Consider the following 17,596-nt stretch of genomic DNA (forward strand, 5'->3'; position numbering starts at 1 on the left):
GAAACCTTGCTTTGTAAATCACTTTCAGATCTACAAATCAAAAGAGCTGTGCGACTGTGATAATTATTGCAAAAAATGTACAGCATGGAGTCTAAGGGAAAGTTGGCAGTGCATTAAAGTACTGCCTGATTTAAAATCAGCTGAATTTTTTGTTTGCCTATCTGTGGTAATGAATGCTTTTAACTGAGTCTTTCATTTTGCTTGTGCTCTTCTTCCCCCACCTGCCTCCCTTCACCCTCCATGGAGATGTGGGAGAAGGCCATTCAACTAAGTAAAGAGTTGGCTGACATGTATGAGAACAAGGTTTTTGATTATGAGGGACTTGGTAATCTCCTGGTAAGATTTTTTTTTCTCCATTTTCAGCAGGCTGCTGACTGCTTAAATTAATATTGTTGAGTGGGATAAGCCCAAAATACATTTATGTTAAAGACAAACAAACCAACATAACCGCCATGGTTTTGTAAAGCTTAATATTAGAAGAATGTTTTCATAATTTTTTTTTAAAGTGTGTGGTTTTGACCTTGTAATTAGCATGACAATATAATGTGCAGATGTTTAGCATTCTTGGTGTTAATCAAATAAGGTAACATTTGCATGGCCTATTCTCAGGCTCCATAAATCTCATCACCTTGTTATTTCTGTGGTAATACTACCATGTATGAACACAGAACTATACACTCATCTTGGTTCTGAATTACATTTTTTAGTGGTTAAAGATGTAACCAGATGGTCTTTATGTTCTTTCATATGAGAATCATCTGCCCAGTTTTATTTCTGCCAGTTCTCTGACATTTGTCACCATTTGTGTCTGCTCAGTTTCAGAACATATTTATTTTTAATTTGTGTTGCAGTAGTTAAGGATTTCAAGTATCCTCCTGGAATCCTAAAAAAGATGGCATTATTCTCGTGTCTGCAAACCAGGAAATGAAGTTGATTCTGGTCCAGACAAACCAAATATTTAACCGAGTAAATGGATAAGTATGAGTTACTGTATCAAAAAAACAATTGTAAAAAGTGTTCTGTACAGGAGAAATAATAGATCAGGAATGGTCACTGGGAGTGTGAGCTACAGTCTGGCAATGTCCTTGAATACTCCAAAGTGAAAATGCTGGTGACTTTTTCTTTTTCAGAAAAAACGAGCTACTTTTTATGAGAATATTATGAAGGCAATGAGACCTCAACCAGAGTACTTTGCTGTTGGATACTATGGTCAGGGTTTCCCCTCTTTCCTCCGGGTAAGAATTCTGCAGCACTCAAGTTCTGGAGTGGTGGGTACCCTAAAAGTCACAACTTTTGCAGAGCTTCCAAGAAAATTCAGATGCCATACTCCTTTACCTTTAAATGACACTGAGAGATCTAAATTGCTTAAGTATTTCAAAGCATTTTGGCATATAAAAAGAGACAAGTAAGAGACCAGGTTTTTTTGTATTACCAGCTTTAATAAAGTTGGTGTGTTGCAAGATGATTGGTATGTTCTTATATGGACTGAAGCAGAATCTACCTTTTGTATTTGTGCCCTATACACTTCCTCAGAAATATGATTGTTGTCGTTAGAAAATGTTTAGCTTGTAAAGAATTTATCCCATTGCTTTTCAGCCTGAATCAACCTAATTTTCAGGACATGGATCATTTCAATGCTCAAGCACATTAGTGAGAGTCTGTCCCATGCAGAAGAATTAATATGCAAAGATGCTTCATGTTTGAGATTGCTGCTAAGCATTACTGGATCTGTACTAGCTATAATACAAGAATCTAGCCAAAGTGAGTGAGATGAGCAGGGTACATCATACTAGAAAATATTCCTGACTATTATTTAAAATTAAGGAACATTTACATTTTCAGACTGGTGTTGTTGGAAGTTGCTGGCCTTAAATGGAAGTCAAGCTTAATGAAAAAGAAAAATGTTAACTTAGAACTGTGTAACTGGATGGCATAGAAGGCTTTCCCCTCCAGGTCATGTTTTTGAATCCGTCCTTTCCAGAAACCACCACCGCTTGGTGGCCAGTTTGGAAAAATAATTGCCCATGGTCTACTGTTAAGTGTGTAGTGCAAAACTGCCATAGCTGGCCATTTTGTTAGTGGTAGCTGAAGAGAGTCGGGAGTGGAACGGAGGTAAAACTCATGTCTTTGTGCATAGAGAGATCCCTCAGTTAACTCATACCATAAGTGGTCTGGCAAGGAGCATGCAGTTCCCTGCGTTAAAGAACTTTTTGGCACACATGTTCTCTTACTTAAAATCAGTCCCCTGACTGAGATTTCATGAGTTGAATGTGTGAGTTTTTAGAGTGCTAGAAAGTATGAACATGTTAAATAACACTTGTATGTGGAACAGTGAATTTCCTAGACAAATGTGAGGTTGCCATTGCAGGGCCTTGCTCCTGAGAGTTGCTGTGTTCTCACTCCAGCCTGTGTTTCCTCTTTCATGTGTTCTGACTGTCTGTTAAGCTAGGGGACAACCCTTCATATAAACTAGATCTCTGAGACTACTCTGTGTATGTTTGGAAAGCTCTTTCTCATTGCTTTGTTTAGTGTTAATTCTCTTTTTCTTCTGCTTCCCACAGAATAAAATTTTTATCTACCGTGGCAAAGAGTATGAACGAAGGGAGGACTTCAATCTGAAGCTATTGACCCAGTTTCCTAGTGCTGAGAAGATGACCAGCACCGCCCCTCCAGGAGAAGAGATCAAGTCTTCTTCTAAACAGTGTATCTTTTGGTTCTGATAAGTTTTGGCACATTCAAGATCTGCCTCTTTCCTAGAGTAGCAGAATTGGTAAACAACAATAACAATAAGCAAGGAGCTTACTGCTCCAGGGGGACTTTGAAGGCAGGCACTGGGCATGAAAATAAGACTATGCAGAATTGCAATAGTGAACTTAAACATACTGAAAAAGAGAGACAGTTTGATATTGTCGGAGTTAAATGAGTTGCTGTTGGGATGAAACCTTAACAGATTGCAGGTCAGGATTTCTTGTACCTTCTTCTTAAGCAGGTGGTGCTGACTGCTGTAGTATAGGTGTGATCCAGTTTGGTATTTCTAGGTGAAAGAGGTAAAATACAGGTAGTGAAAGTTAGGATATAAAGAAAGTGGAAGTATGCTGTCTTCTTGCTTGCAGTTACTAGCTTTCATGAAGGAGCTGGGTTTTGGTTTTTTTCTTTTCCCTGGAAGTCACTCTGTAAGAAGTGTGAAGTGATTAGGTTGATGAAAGTTGTTGGGGGAACAGCCCTCTTTTTTTTTTTTTTTTTTTTTTTTTTTTTTTTTTATTTTGTCTTTATGCTGGTGGAACTCCAAACTGTGTGCTACAGCACACCACTAGGCTTAAGATCCTCTTTCTCTTAATTGTGAGCATGACTAAGTGCAATCTAGTGAAGATGCTTCAGATTCTTGTTTGTGATTTCCAGTCAATAGCAGGTGTGCTCCTGGAAGATGTACTTCAGTAAAAACCAAGTTACTGGGCTTCTAGCCTGTGTTATACAGGCCAGTGTTCTGCAGGTCAGACTAGAGAATCTGATGGTCCATTTTGGCCTTAAAAGTCTGTGTACAAAGGCACAACTCAAGCAGTGATACCAGATGCTTCCCTTGCAATAAGCCTGCCAAGCACTAAATCCACATAGGAAATTAAAATTCGTTCAAGACCAAGCTTGGTATCAAAAAATGCCTCTTCTATTGCTGCTTTGTTTCAGCTACTTCCTTTGCATCTGTTTGTGTTTGTTGTAATGTTTTTGGCTCAAGATGAACCTGAACTGCAAAACTTGGATACAGATCTGAACTCTTGCAAAAGTTTGGGGGTGTTTGGTTCCGGGTCTTTGGCATAGCCCCATTATAAAGGGGAGCAGCTGCATAGCTTGGATTTGGTACAGGTTCTTCTCGGACTCTTACAAACACCTTCTGAAAAGATGAGGAGTTTGAGTGCCCAAATCACTGTTGTGTTAGGCAGGGGTTGATGGTTCTGTAGTTTGTTTTAATTTCATGCTTTTTTAACCTCCTTTGTCTCAGGCTCTTTTTGACTTTTGCTTAGAATCTGTTTCCTCACTCTTTTATGATAAAATGTCTTGTTCTTCCTGTGGTTGTTTCATAATAGTGTACAGGAGATATCAAGCGAGCTGTACGCAGTCTTGGGGAATGCCTACACACTTAAGCAGGCTAGTCTTCCACCAGTTCTGAACTAGAAGCTGTATAGCACGCTTAGCATGGTATGGAGCCTGAGCTAATAAGCTCTCCTGAGAGAAAGAATATATTAGCTTGGGCTCAGCGCTTGATCTAATGTGGCTGTGCAGATTTGGGTTCAGATTTGGCTGGTATCCAGCTGGCTCTTCAATGCAGACAGAATGACCTTGCCTCTGCTTTCAAAATACTGTTTAGAACTACCCTCAGTGAAATAAAGGATGCATGGGGCTACCCTACCCAGCAGTAAAAGACGGCCACTTCAGAGTGCAATTGGCAGGTGATTGACAGAAATAATCTCTTAATGTGGGTCAGATTGTTTATGCTTTACTTTTCCATACAGGTTTTTAGTTCCGTAAAGCCTTCATTACAGTCCTTAAAACAGAACTCTGGAGGAACAACATCATAAGCTGTTGTGCTTGGGGATACTATTACTAACTTCTTTTTTTTAATTTCTATCATGGTTCACAGGTGCAAAAAGCTGACGATGAAGTAGATATTCACTGATTAAAAACAGCCTACTTTATTCAGTTAGCTTTATTGATCTAAAAAGTGCGAGGGAGGGGCAGCTTCACTACACTGGAGAAATCTGACAAATAACTGTGGGGTGGTACGGGAGAGAGAAGAGACAGGTGCATCCATTACAGAACATAGTACAGAATCTTGTTTTCCTGTTCTCAGAGTAGAAATCGGTAGCACCCAGGCTTCGCAAGCATTTCACCAGGGAATTTCAATAGTTGGAAGTACTTGTACAGCCCTTATCTTTTGGGGCTTTTAGTTCATGAGTAGCATACAAACTACAAGAAGCAATATAATGCCTGTGATTGTTGATGAACTAGTAAGTATTTTTTTTCTTCAAACTTGACAAGAGCACAGGGAATTGTTGAGAAGTCTGACATTTGATGAAAACAGGAAGGGTATTTCTCTCCCTCTCGTGTTTTCCCAAAAGAATTCATAGTTTTTCATCCTTAACTATAGCTGCTCAGATGTGCAGTGCTTTATTGTGAAGCCTGTGATGAACCTGCCACCTAATTATAAAGATAAACCTGTTCCTGAACAGATCTTAAAGTAATTTCTTTTCCCTCAACTTTTCCTCTGTATTTTTCTCAACTAGCCTAGGCACAAGGTGGAGTGCCTTTGTGTCTTGTGTAAAATTGCTTCACAGTCCAGTTTAAACTTGGTTGTTTTTGAGAGGAAACAGAAGAACATTTATGTAAGGAGGGTGGGAGGTGAGAAAACTCACCATTTACTCTGCTTCTTTCTAGCTACTACAGAGCAAATGAGGTACAGCAGTTCACACACTCCCGACCGGTCAGGAAAGGAGAAAAAGATCCAGACAATGAGTTTGCCGTGAGTACTTTGCTTTTGATGCCTGTCGGCTTGGGTGTCTGTGCTATGAGAAAATGGTTCTATGCAATTATTTATTTTGTTGGTGGCATTTTGAACAACACTGTTGCTATTTTTTTTTACGTCCACTGTGGCAATGGAGTTTTGCTATTAAAATGTAGGAGAAACAAAGGGCTGCACTTTGCATTGCAATCTTTACATAAAGCCAGTGTGATAATGTCAAGGGGCTCTATAGCTGAAGTTGAAACGTTCAAAATCCTTGATGTAGAATCCATAAATATTGTGCAGTCTAACCACAGCTTCCTACAGAGTACAGCTGTGTGTCTGCTAGATTGCGAATGATGTAGCTGTCCTTAAGGAGGCCAGCCTCTAACTATGAAGGATCAGTTCAACTTCAGGCCAACTTTTAAGATTTGCAGTGGAGAGTGAGCCTTGGGTGTACTACTATAGCATGTTTCCTTGCTGCCTATGACGCATACTGTTGCTTATGTGTAGTGGTTAGGCACGTTGCATATAACTCTGGCTAAATATGCCATAATCGCAGTCCTGCTAATAGTGGTCCACATGGAGGATAACAGCCTACTGCTGCTAATGTTGATGCCATTTAAATAGTAGAGGTGGTATTTCTTGCCAAAAACACCGGGTTCCATCTCAGTTAGTGAAGGTGAAATCATTGTGTAGGTTCTGCCAGCTAGTCCTGGAAGCCTGGTTCTGTGCTCTACCGCAGAAGAGAATTGAATTGCAAGACCAATATTTTCCTTACATCTTGGATTTTTTTCCTTCTTTATCTAGAATATGTGGATAGAAAGGACAACTTACACGACAGCATATTCATTTCCAGGCATCCTCAAGTGGTTTGAAGTCAAACAGATTACAACAGTGAGTTCTGCATATGGGCTGGGTCTCATACCCTCCAATCTTTCATGAAGTAGAGAGTCTTGCAACAGTTAGGACTACTAGTTCTTCCACTGTTGGATGTGGCACATCAGTAACTTCTGCTTCAGATAAAAGCAAATTGTGTATCTTCTTCAGTGTGCTTGTCTTTTTATGCCATTCTGCAGACAGCTCTACCCAAGGCAGCAAAGGTCTACGTTGACTGTATAATGCTTGGGAGAGCGGTTCCTTCTGTAACATATTCCGCAGTCAGCAGCCAAGTCCTAAACTGTTGTTCTTTCAGGTTAAAGTGTAAGATCATTCTTGCATTCATATCTGAATGGCAAGCTGGTTAGCACAGGGGTCCAAAATCCTCTGCTGGAGACTATTGGGCTGCCATTCATATATGAGGAGTTACTTCATATTCAGTGGAGGCAAATGAAGGTTTATTCTGTTTCTTCTTTCCATCAGGAAGAGATCAGCCCCTTGGAGAACGCCATAGAAACGATGGAGCTAACCAATGAGAAAATCAGCAACATTGTCCAACAGCATGTCTGGGACCGGAGTCTTCCTGTACATCCTCTCTCTATGCTCCTGAATGGGATTGTGGACCCAGCGGTCATGGGGGGATATACCAACTATGAAAAGGTCTTTTTCACATTTATCTGTAGCTCAGTCTGTTGACCTCTGCAATGTTCAAGACCTGGGTTGAATCATGGGAGATTCAAGTTCAGTTTTCAGCTATTACTCAGACATAGTGTGTTCTGTAGATGTATCTGTGTGTTGGGAGCTCAAAGAGGAGGAGAAAAGAACAAAGATAAGAGATTTCCACTAGACTGCAAGGTGGAAACCCCCCCATCTTTAGCGTTTAGTTTTAGTTTAGTGCATTGTAGCAGAGATGAATGATCCAGCTCTTTTGGGCCTCATTTACAGTGGTGATAATAACATGATCCTACCTCGTGGGGGCATTGAGGTGCTTGGTCAGCCCAATGAACTGTGCAAGTAGCAAAGAAAAGCAAAAGAACTAGCGTTTCTCCATTGTATTAACATAGAATGGTAAGGCAAATGAGGATTTCTCTTTCCAGCAGATAATCTGTCTTTGGAGTCTTGCAGCAAAGAGCATGTATTTCAGGGAAAAAGCAGTATTTCCTATCCGGGTTTATTCAGTTGACTTCAGTTGAACAGTGTATGTTCTTCTTTTTTTGTGATGTTTAACTTAAGCTGTTTATTCCCAGTATCTAATGATGGTATTCCCAGCACAAAATAATATTGCTTATTTCCATAAATTGAATGGATGGTGTTAAAACACATTTAATTCTTCTCAGATGTGTTCCAGTCACATGAAATGAAGTGCAAAAGTTAAATGGGAGAGGGTCTGATTTATCGGGGGTCTAACTCTGCAACTCCTCTGGAATCAGCATACTTTGCCAGGGCTGAATTTGGCCCTAAATCGTCCCATTTTATGAATTAAGGTTGACATAAAGTTTAGAATTACGAAAGTGGGAAAGCAGTTAAAACTAGGAAACACAAAAGTATCTGTAACCACATCTGGAAATACTCATTTCTGGTTCATATTTTCCTATTTCAACTGAAGATCAGTACAGAACATTTGGCTTTTGTGGGCGGCTAAAATCTTGAGTTTTAATTGTTTCATTGTAGCCAAAAGCCAAAGTCTGCATTTTTAACATGCGCTTTCTTCTTGCAATAATTAAACACTTTCAAGAAAAATCCGCTGGGACCTACCCGGCAGTCTTTTCACAGGCTAACCTCCTCTTGACATCAGCCTTTTTCAGAATCATACCACTAGGCCTATAAACACTTGTACATACAGTCCAGTTAATGCAACGCAGAACTCAGAAATATATGCAGAGGCTGAAATAGTTCAGAGACGCATTTTAAAACCAAATGAAAAGTTACTAGGGATTTTATCTAGGAAAAAGAAAAATTAAATTCTTCTCCCCAGGAATTGTGATACATTTCAATGCAATACACTGTAGCACATAATGTGAATTGGCACATTTTTAACGCTTCAGTCCAGGAAAGTGTACTTGTGTTTGTTCAACTTTAAACCGATACCAGATTCTGTTGATTAAAGGTAAACACATAAGAAGTGTAGACTAAAGGTGCTTTGTTGAATCAAACTGTGAGTCAAAAATCTCAACACAGTCTTTATTTCTACTGAATCTTTGTAACAAGCCCCATGTGAAAATGTTGTACTTAAGGGCTTAAATCATAGAGCTTAAGGAAATTGCAGGCAGGAGATGCCCTGTTCACCTTTCTGCAGTTGAGGTTGTCTGCATGTCATTGTGTACTGTAGGTCCCTGAATGCTAAAAATTAAAGAGACTTTTTGAAATGAGAACTCAAGAGATGAGATCTGCTACTCATATTTGAGCGATAAGTAATGTAACCTTGGTTATTCAAATCAGTACTGCTTTATGAGAAGGGTATTGGAATTGAAGAAAACCCTTCAGATTAAGCAACTTTTTTTTACCTGTTTCACTGAAAAAAACAGTTTGGTTTGGTTTTTTTTTTAACAAAAAAAGTATCTTTTTGTTCCCAGTTCTCAATAAATAACCATGGTTCTTTGTCCCTCAGCTTTATGTCAGGGAGATAGCAAAATTTGTTTTAAATGTGAGGAATAACGGCAATGAATTGCTTTTAAAGCACAGGGATCTTTCATTCAGAGTTAACTGTGAAAGCAACGTAATGTCTCTATCATCTTCTCTCTTTGCTTTCAGGCCTTTTTCACAGAGAAGTATCTTCAAGAACATCCTGAAGATCAAGATAAAATTGAACTGCTTAAGCAACTAATTGCTCTACAGGTATTGTATTGGGAAAGAAGTGGAAGCACTATGTGTGAGTGCAGATGTTTTTCCAGCATCATTGTTTTGGAGGATGATGCAGATAAATGCTATAAGAACAATCTGGACATGTGTACAGTTGGTTTTATATTTTAAGGAAACTGCTGTACTCTAAAATTGTGGCCTAAAATGTTCCATGTACCTGTGTTGCTCTGAAATGTTATTCTGAAATATTTGCCAACGTGGCATAGATTTTTTCCCTCATGAGTGTAACAAAATATCCGTTACCTTTTCATGAAATCATCAGATCTAATGTTTTGTCAGTCTCATCATTGAAAGTTGTCTATTTTGACCTGCATAGCAATGAAACATTTCCCTGTTTTCTTGTAGTGCAAATTGCATCCCTGCAGACCAGTTTTTACATATTTCCACACAACAGAGCCCAGTTAAAGCTACCTCACAATCATACAGCTTTGGGGGCTAAGAAGTGATACTCCAATATTTAACATGCTTTTTTCCAAACACGGTGTTTTCCAAAGCAGGATATGGAACCTGAGTGGGGAAGAGGGAACCATAGCTATAGATGGGGAAAGTGTTCATGTTTCTTCAACACATGGAACTCAAACAAACAGTCAAGTTACTGCAGTGTCACAAGTTATGAGTCAGTAGCTGAGCTTCCTTACTGTACGATTGCTTTTTTTTGCCTCTGCAAAGTCAAAACACGTTGATTTAAGTCCTTTGAGTGTATCTGAGATGTGTAACATACATAGAAAATTCCTTCCTGGAACAGGACAGGTGATTTGTCCTTTTGTAGCTTAATTTTGTTCCTCCTTTCAGATGCCATTGTTGGCAGAAGGGATTAGAATCCATGGTGAGAAGCTGACAGAACAGCTGAAGCCTCTGCATGACAGACTGACAGCCTGTTTCAAAGAGCTGAAGAAGAAGGTGGAGAAGCGGTATGGTGTGATAACTTTGGTAAGCGTACCTGGTTGTTTAGTGTTTTGCCTTAAACAAACTCTTCCCTTTCCCACTTGTGAGTGAGTTAGTGTTACATGATTTATCGCAAGCATGTTTGTCTGCAGCCTCCCTCCCTCACTGAAAGGAAACAGAGCAGGTCAGGCTCTGTCGTGTTGCCCTATATCATGTCTTCCACGCTGAGACGGCTCTCTGTCACATCTGTGGCGTCTTCTGTGGTCTCTACATCTTCCACATCATCTGATAGCACTTCTTCCAGACCAGGTTCAGACGGGTTAGTAATCAGCCTTTACATGTGATTTGCAAGAGTTGGGATATGCCTTTGCAGGAATTGCTTACTCTTAAAAGACGATCTATTCCATACACAACAGTAGTACCTACACATTTAAAACTTTAAATGGAAGCCAATATTGTTATTCCATTTTACAGATAGGGAATTTGAAGCACAGCTAGGGATAGTTCTGGGAATTGAACCTACACGACTGTCTGTTTCTGGAGTTGCAGTCACCTAAATGATACTGAAGAGGGATGGAGGCAGTGTATTTCAGATGCACACTATTTCTGTTTCCCAGGAATGCTGGAAAACAGAGGTGTAAGATACTACAAGGTAATTTAGTCTGTGGTCTGCAAAGAGGTGCATAGTCATATAGTAGTTGTTCTGCTTACCTGTTTGCAGCTGCATTCATGGCATTAAAAGGAGCTGCCACACATGGAAACATTTCCGGATGTTACTTCTCTGTACATCTAGTTTGCATCTGTGATAAACAGGGAGTCTAGCTGACTTGCTTAAGGTCACACAGCAGACGTGGTGGCAGGGTTCAGCATAAAATGCAGGTCTGGCTCCCTCTGCAAGTAGATCACACTTTACCTTCTACCTAAGACATAATCCTCAAAATTGCTAGGGTAACTTAGAAGCACAAATCTCACTGAAAAATTCCATGGTCATAACTCAGTTTTTCACAATAATCTCTTATGCAAACTAAGAGGTCACAGCTTTTTAACAGACAGTGCTTTAAATGTCTGATGGAGTAATGTTGCATGTTTTTTCACTCTTTTGATGTGGGCCACAGATCTATTCTGGAGCCTCTCTTGGAAAGAAGAGTATCAGCAGCTTCCAGAGCTGAGGAACTGCCCGTGAAAGATGATGGTGATAACCGGATTAGCAAACTCAAGCGGAAGGACTGGAGTATTAGCAAGTCTCAGGTTATTGTAGAGAAGGAGACAGAAACGGAACTGACTTCCAAAATGGTAAAAAAAAAAAAAAAAGCAATAACAAAATCCACAGCAGGAGGTTTTAGTGCTTCCGTTGCTTTCAGCCATGCTTGTCATTGGGAACTTCATTAAATAGTGGGAGAGGTTCAAATACCAAAAGCCTTGGTCATCTGAGTACTTCTTGCTTTTTTATTTGGAAAACTTGAGTCACAGACCAAACTGCAGTTTGGCTTAAAGTACAAACTGGAAGCATGAGGCACTGGTGTTTCATCTAGGTGCTCAGTGCCCTCATTTCTTGTAGGAGTGGAGGACTGCGTGATGCACTCAGCATCATGCAGAATTGTTCTGTTTTTGTTGGAGCAAGCAGATGCTGCTAGCCCACTCAAAAATCCAGCTGGCAAGCCAGATGTTCAGCTGCTATCAGTCAGCATCACTGCACAAATCAAATGTACTGCAAGGTGAAGATCAGTTTGATAGACTGGGGAGTTGAAAAGAGTTAGGTCACCAGCTTGGGACTTTGAAAAAATGATTCTTCCAGTGTGTATCCTGCTCCAGACCTCCTGCGTGAGGGCAGGAGTGTTTACTCCTTGAGCAAGTCATTTGCAAAAGAGGAATAAATCTATACCCCAACAGGAGTGTTGTAATGAGGAATGTATTGGAGACTGTTAGGCATTAAGGTTGACAGTGGGATTCAGAATGATCACCTCATACAAACGGATAAGTTTCAGCCCAAAAGTAGAGTTGCATGACCTTGGAGTATTATCCTGATTTATGCAAAGACTATGTTAACTGTCAGAGAGTATGCAAGAATTAGGCATCTGAGTATTTAAGCTGGTGGCTCAGTGATGCTAATTTGACTTAACACAGGCAGCGTACATAATGAGAAAACATGAGTTCTTCTATTTCCCTTTCTCTCCCAAGATCTCGACTGAATCTGGCAGGAACAGGTTATGCTGCTATATATTCAGGAATTCTCATCAAATCTGAGTGATGCTGCCAGCACTTGGAGTCTGCAGAATATTTATAAAAAGGGGAACTGTGGTCCTAGAATCATGTCATTTGGTATTGACAGGCTTTTCACTCAAGAGGAAAATCTGGGGTTGTAAATATTAGTGGTTCAGGAGGCCTGGCCCTCTGCCTCTGGAAGAGCTGCTGTTGAATTAAATGGGTTTAACCCACAAACTGATGTCAGCTGGTGATCACTTTATTAAGTAAAACTAGAGGGAAAAGATCTGGGAGAAAGGCCATTTTTATTGACCACTTCACTAGGACACTAAGGCATGTCTGTCCAAGACTTTGCATTGCAGAGAGCTGAGAGATGCAAAACAGAACACCCACCCTCCCTTCTTTCCCCATATCTCTGAGGGCAAATTACATGTGTGATCAGCTTACTGAAGCAATTGAGCAGTCAAGGGTTATATTCATGCTTAAGAATATTGCACAGTACAGAGAAAGCTGTTTTTTATAGCTGGCCTGTTCCATCGCTGCATAGTGCAGCACAAGAATTGGACAGACTGATTTTATGCAGCTCTTGACTAAGATGCTTAGGAGCTAGAAAGCCAGAGGGAACCAAAGGCCTCCTGTATGTCCAGCAGCTTTGGTCTTTCTAAGTTTTATGTTCACTGTACACCAATGGGTGGTCCCTTCTGCACAGTGAGAAATACTGAACTGCTCAATGATGGAGAATTGATCTCTTAAAGAGCCCAGTGAGTTTAATTACATGTGTAAGTGACAGCCTTCTCTATAAAGCAATAAACTAATATTTAAAAAGACCAAAATATTAATGCACCGGACTCTTGGAACCATATTCTGATGGCATCATGATTTGAGTGAAGAGCACAGAGGACATGTGTGACACTGGAAGGAACTGGAACAACATCTCCCGAGTCCCAAATGCAACAGATTTGCTCTGTAAAGCCTGAAATAGACTCGTTTCACCGCCCTAAGGTGCTGGATGATACTGACTTGCACCCAGAATTTCATCTTTTTTTTGTTCTTGGAAAGGCTTCCCCCCCATACACACACACTCGCACATTTAGTTCACAGAACTGCTAGTCAAATGCAGCAGTTTTTCAGCCTGATGTATTCCCTTCTTAGTTAATACACTAAGGTTGTTAAAAACAGTTTACTATTGCTACCCAGTTAGTAAGGTCCGACAGAAAACTAGATGTGTCGTAGAAGCACAGTGTATGCCTTTTGACATGGCTTGGCTTAACCAGTGCAGTGGCTTCACTCATGTTTCACCTGAATGCACCTTTCTGTCTTATGCATGGCTTTTCTGGAGCATGTTGATGCTTTTGTGACAGGTCTGACTATCTGATACGTGTGCAGCAACCTTGCTGACTTCTAAAGGTTTTGTTTATTCTTTGTTTAAACCAGGGCATGTCAGGAAAAGCACAAAGGCCAAAGAGTCTTCAATTAGGAGACAACAGACTGACATTGCTTCAGGGTTCTTCACTCCAGCAATCAACGCCTTGCAGCCCACCACCGATCACTCCCAAAACCCCAAGAACCCAAAGTAAGTTATTTTACAGGGTAAATGCCACATCCTTCAGGGCAGTACCTGCAGTAGTAGGAATTACTATATATTTGCTGAGATAACCTCACTGGGGAGGGGAGGAGGGAGGGAAGAACTGCTCTGAAGTAGTTCACAGAAAGTGGCTCTAGGCTGTTAATGTTTGTAGACATTTTTGTCAGATAACAGAATTTGGCAGTGCTATCAAAGGCACTACAATCGTACTTGTGACTTACATACCACTTGTTAAAATGAGTATATCAGATGAATTCCAGAGAACAAATTTTATCTTTTTCAATTTCTTTCTTGGTTTCTCCTGTATTGACTTGTGGGAAGGTATATTAAACCTCAAAGGCGAACATCACATGCAGTCGATGTAGATGCTTGTAAATGCATCAAGTCAGGTGGTTACAGCACATACTAGAGGAATATCTCCTGTGAATTCACTGGATGGAACCGCATCAATCCAGCATGGTATTTCTGATCAGCTCTATGGCTAAATTTTCTGGGCAAGCCCTGAAGGCTTTGTTAATTAATGAACAATAACTCCCATCACGTGGCAGAAAGTTTCAGGAGAAGTTGCTCTGCAGCTTGGAAACTCAGCTAATAAATGTTGAAAGAGACGGAATTTATCTTGAAGAATTGGCAAAATGAATAATGTGTGCAGTTACCTTCCTTGAATATCCACTAAGCTCTGTGGTTAATTTTGAAGCAACATATAAATATGGCTAAGGTAAAAATACAACTGTAATATCACCACTGACAACTTCCTTGCTTGTCATTGCATTTCTCACTCTACTGCTCTTTTTTTAAAGGACCAGAAGTTTGTATGTAGGACCTGACTGTCCTTCCTCTTATATGCATATAAATTCGGAATCCAGTGTAGATAATGAACTAAACTAGCATAAAACTGCTGTGAGAGGATTAAAGCCAAAAAATACGTATCAGGCTGGGGTATGGAGTGGGGAGACAACCAGAAACACAAACAAATGCAGGAATACTATATGAAGAAAGATCTGTGGAAGGAATGTGAAACCTTACTCTTCTACTTAGCAAGCAGTTTTAATTGCCGTTAGTAGCAGGACAGCTTCCCAGGAATTCTTCTGAAGTTTGTGTACTTATCTACTCCATCAACTGGAGTTAAAATCAAAGTGAATTCTCAGGTTGAGGCCCAGGCTGAAAGGAAACCCCACTGAACATTGCAGATGTGATAATGGATTCAATTTTCTGTTCTCTCAGGCATGTATTTTTCATATAAGCTTAGATTCATTTGATGAAGATAGAACTGTTCTGGGCATTTTGAACTCAGGGGAGATACAACTGTGACTCTGCTTTGACATATCGATTCAGGTTTAGCTGCTAAAGCAGAGAACTGTTAGCAGATGGAAAGCACAAGATATTAAATGAATCTCTCTTAAAATTCGACATGGTCAATCCTATTTCCTGTTCCTTTTCCGCCTACTTTAATGTCTTGTCTTGTTATTGTTGTTGCTTCTAGGTTTTCCCTCATTGCAAGCTGATGGATTGGCAACTGCTAGCTTACAGAGCACCCCACCCCCACCTCCGCCCAAAAGCAAACCCTATGAGAACAGCAACCCGAGGAATTCTGTGGAGGTAAGGAAATGAGAGCTGACATTTTTTTGGAAAACAGCTTTTGAGAAAGAGACAACAGTGGAATTTTCCAAGCTGCTTCTAGGGTGGTGCTACTTGAAACTTGTCTAATCATTTTACTGGTTCACTCCCTGAAACCACAAAAAATTAAAAAGTTTTTTGCTTCCAGAGAAGGCTATTAAGTGCAGCTCCTTTTTCTGAAGTGGGAGTTATGTTGTCCTTGGTTAGGCAAACTGTGTATGGGGGTGGGAAGATATATTGAAAACAAACAAGCACAATGATTGAAAAGTTTCAAAAACATGATCAATGTAAAATAGCGCAGTAATCTGGTCCTGAAAAAGAAGGGAAAAAATTCACACATTTTCAGAAATGATGTCTCCTTTTGAGTCCTCAGCTCAGAAGAATCTGATTTTTCAAGGTGTGCATTATCAGTCACTTAAAACAGCCTGTATTATATCACCATCTTAGCCACAGTCTTTTTCTCAATTTCATGAAGTTGGTTTCCTTCTAGGAACATCAAATTGCCCCCTTTTTTTTTTTCCTTTTTTTTTTTTTATGCTGTATCACTAATGTTTCTCTTATCCTATGGGATTCCAAACGGCTTGCAGATATTTAACATGCAAATAGTGTGGTCATTGGGTCAGAATCATTTCATCTGCCCCTGAAATGTAGGTGCTTCTCGTATGAGACTGTAATTGCTCACCAGTGTGCAGCAACAGAAAGCATCCTTCTGTAACTGTGAAAGGGATGGATGTCTTCCCCAGTCCAGTTTGAAAAGAGGATTTATGGAGTACCTTAGTGAGATGAACTGGAATTTGACCAAAAAGAATTTAAAGAATGATCACACGTAACAAAATATGTTGCCTCTGACAGCACAGGAAGAAAACAAAACAGCTGATCACTTAATTCTGTTAGAGAGAGATACAACACTGGTATAAAGCCTTGAAGCATGGGATAAATAGGAGGTTTTCTACTTTGCCCTTCACTTGCTCATGGTTGACTGTGCCTCTGAAAAGGAGCAGTATAGCTGCTGTAGGTGGCGTGAATGATGGAAATATGCCAGCTGTAGGGATGCTGTGGGAGTCACTGGTTGAAGAGGATTAATAAAAGAGCTTCCTTCCCTTGACTCTTGTAAGAAAACTAATTACTAACATGTTCTGGTTTGCAACATTGACCTTGGCTTGCAGCCAAATGGAAAGGATTCGAAAGTCTGTAAAGAGAGATTGTAAAAGTATTTTCTGAAGGGTATTGTTACTTTGTTGTTGTAAAGTTGACTCTGTCCTCCTCCTTCAGTTAGCATAGTCCTGAAATCTTGGCAGTTTCAGCTAAGCAAGAGGTGAGACACACAGGCTTCTTGTTCACCTGGCCTTTCACATCTCAGTTGTTTACAGGATGCCCCTTAAAACAAGCAGAAAGCCAACTTGAAGGAACCCACTAGTACAGTTTCCTGCAAGAACAAGGAACACCATACAAGCCTCTGTGCTGGGCTGGAAGGCTGTGGTTTGCTTTAGTAGAACTCTTTGCTTGCTGCAATTTGATGCCATTAGTTTCACAATTCTGATTTGGAAGCATTTTACATCATTTTGGCCCCTATTTGGTGCAACTCATCAATCCAGCAAGATAAAAATAGTTGAATTTTGAAACCCTGAGGGAAATTAATTTATTGCCATTTTACTGATAAACAAAATGTGGGACAGAGGGGCAAATGGCTCCAACTCAAAGTTAGGCTTCAGGTCAGAAGCAACTAAAGTATATCTGCAGCTAAAGTGTATTCTAGCAACTAAAACCTTTCTGCTTCTGTTATCTCCCGGTGATCTGTCCTTGGTTGCCCCTCTCATCGACTGCGTGTGGCACTGAGAGGCTGAATTTGAAGATTTGGTCCCAAAAGAAACATCAAGTACTACAGGACCTTTCGGATTTCTTGTTTGGTAAAGCAAAATGTCTTAACTTGCTTGTAATGGTTTATTTTTCTATGTGTTTTTGTTTTATCTTCCCAGGTTGCTCCACCACTACCGAGCAGACGTGAAGCCAAACCTCCCCCCCCACCCCCAAAAACCAGAAAATCCAGCGTTGTCTCTTCAGAGCAAGGATTGCAGTGA

The 17,596-nt window shown here is 40.2% G+C and overlaps 1 protein-coding gene across 1 annotated transcript in view; it reads left to right on the forward strand.

Annotated features, from left to right (window-relative positions):
* The window catches only part of DOCK5 (dedicator of cytokinesis 5), a 64,531-nt gene extending 46,935 nt beyond the window's left edge, over positions 1 to 17,596 (forward strand). The window contains exons 38-51 of the mRNA XM_010562821.1: positions 247 to 336; positions 1,131 to 1,235; positions 2,562 to 2,703; positions 5,149 to 5,230; positions 5,428 to 5,512; positions 6,302 to 6,388; positions 6,854 to 7,030; positions 9,122 to 9,205; positions 10,022 to 10,159; positions 10,267 to 10,433; positions 11,230 to 11,407; positions 13,751 to 13,889; positions 15,385 to 15,500; positions 17,495 to 17,596. Coding sequence (XP_010561123.1) covers positions 247 to 336; positions 1,131 to 1,235; positions 2,562 to 2,703; positions 5,149 to 5,230; positions 5,428 to 5,512; positions 6,302 to 6,388; positions 6,854 to 7,030; positions 9,122 to 9,205; positions 10,022 to 10,159; positions 10,267 to 10,433; positions 11,230 to 11,407; positions 13,751 to 13,889; positions 15,385 to 15,500; positions 17,495 to 17,596 — 1,692 coding nt within the window. The remainder of the gene's footprint in view (positions 1 to 246; positions 337 to 1,130; positions 1,236 to 2,561; positions 2,704 to 5,148; positions 5,231 to 5,427; positions 5,513 to 6,301; positions 6,389 to 6,853; positions 7,031 to 9,121; positions 9,206 to 10,021; positions 10,160 to 10,266; positions 10,434 to 11,229; positions 11,408 to 13,750; positions 13,890 to 15,384; positions 15,501 to 17,494) is intronic.

The sequence above is a fragment of the Haliaeetus leucocephalus genome, unplaced genomic scaffold (genome assembly GCF_000737465.1).
Source record: "Haliaeetus leucocephalus isolate CR32 unplaced genomic scaffold, Haliaeetus_leucocephalus-4.0 Scaffold162, whole genome shotgun sequence".
In the NCBI taxonomy this organism is placed as follows: Eukaryota; Metazoa; Chordata; class Aves; order Accipitriformes; family Accipitridae; genus Haliaeetus; species Haliaeetus leucocephalus.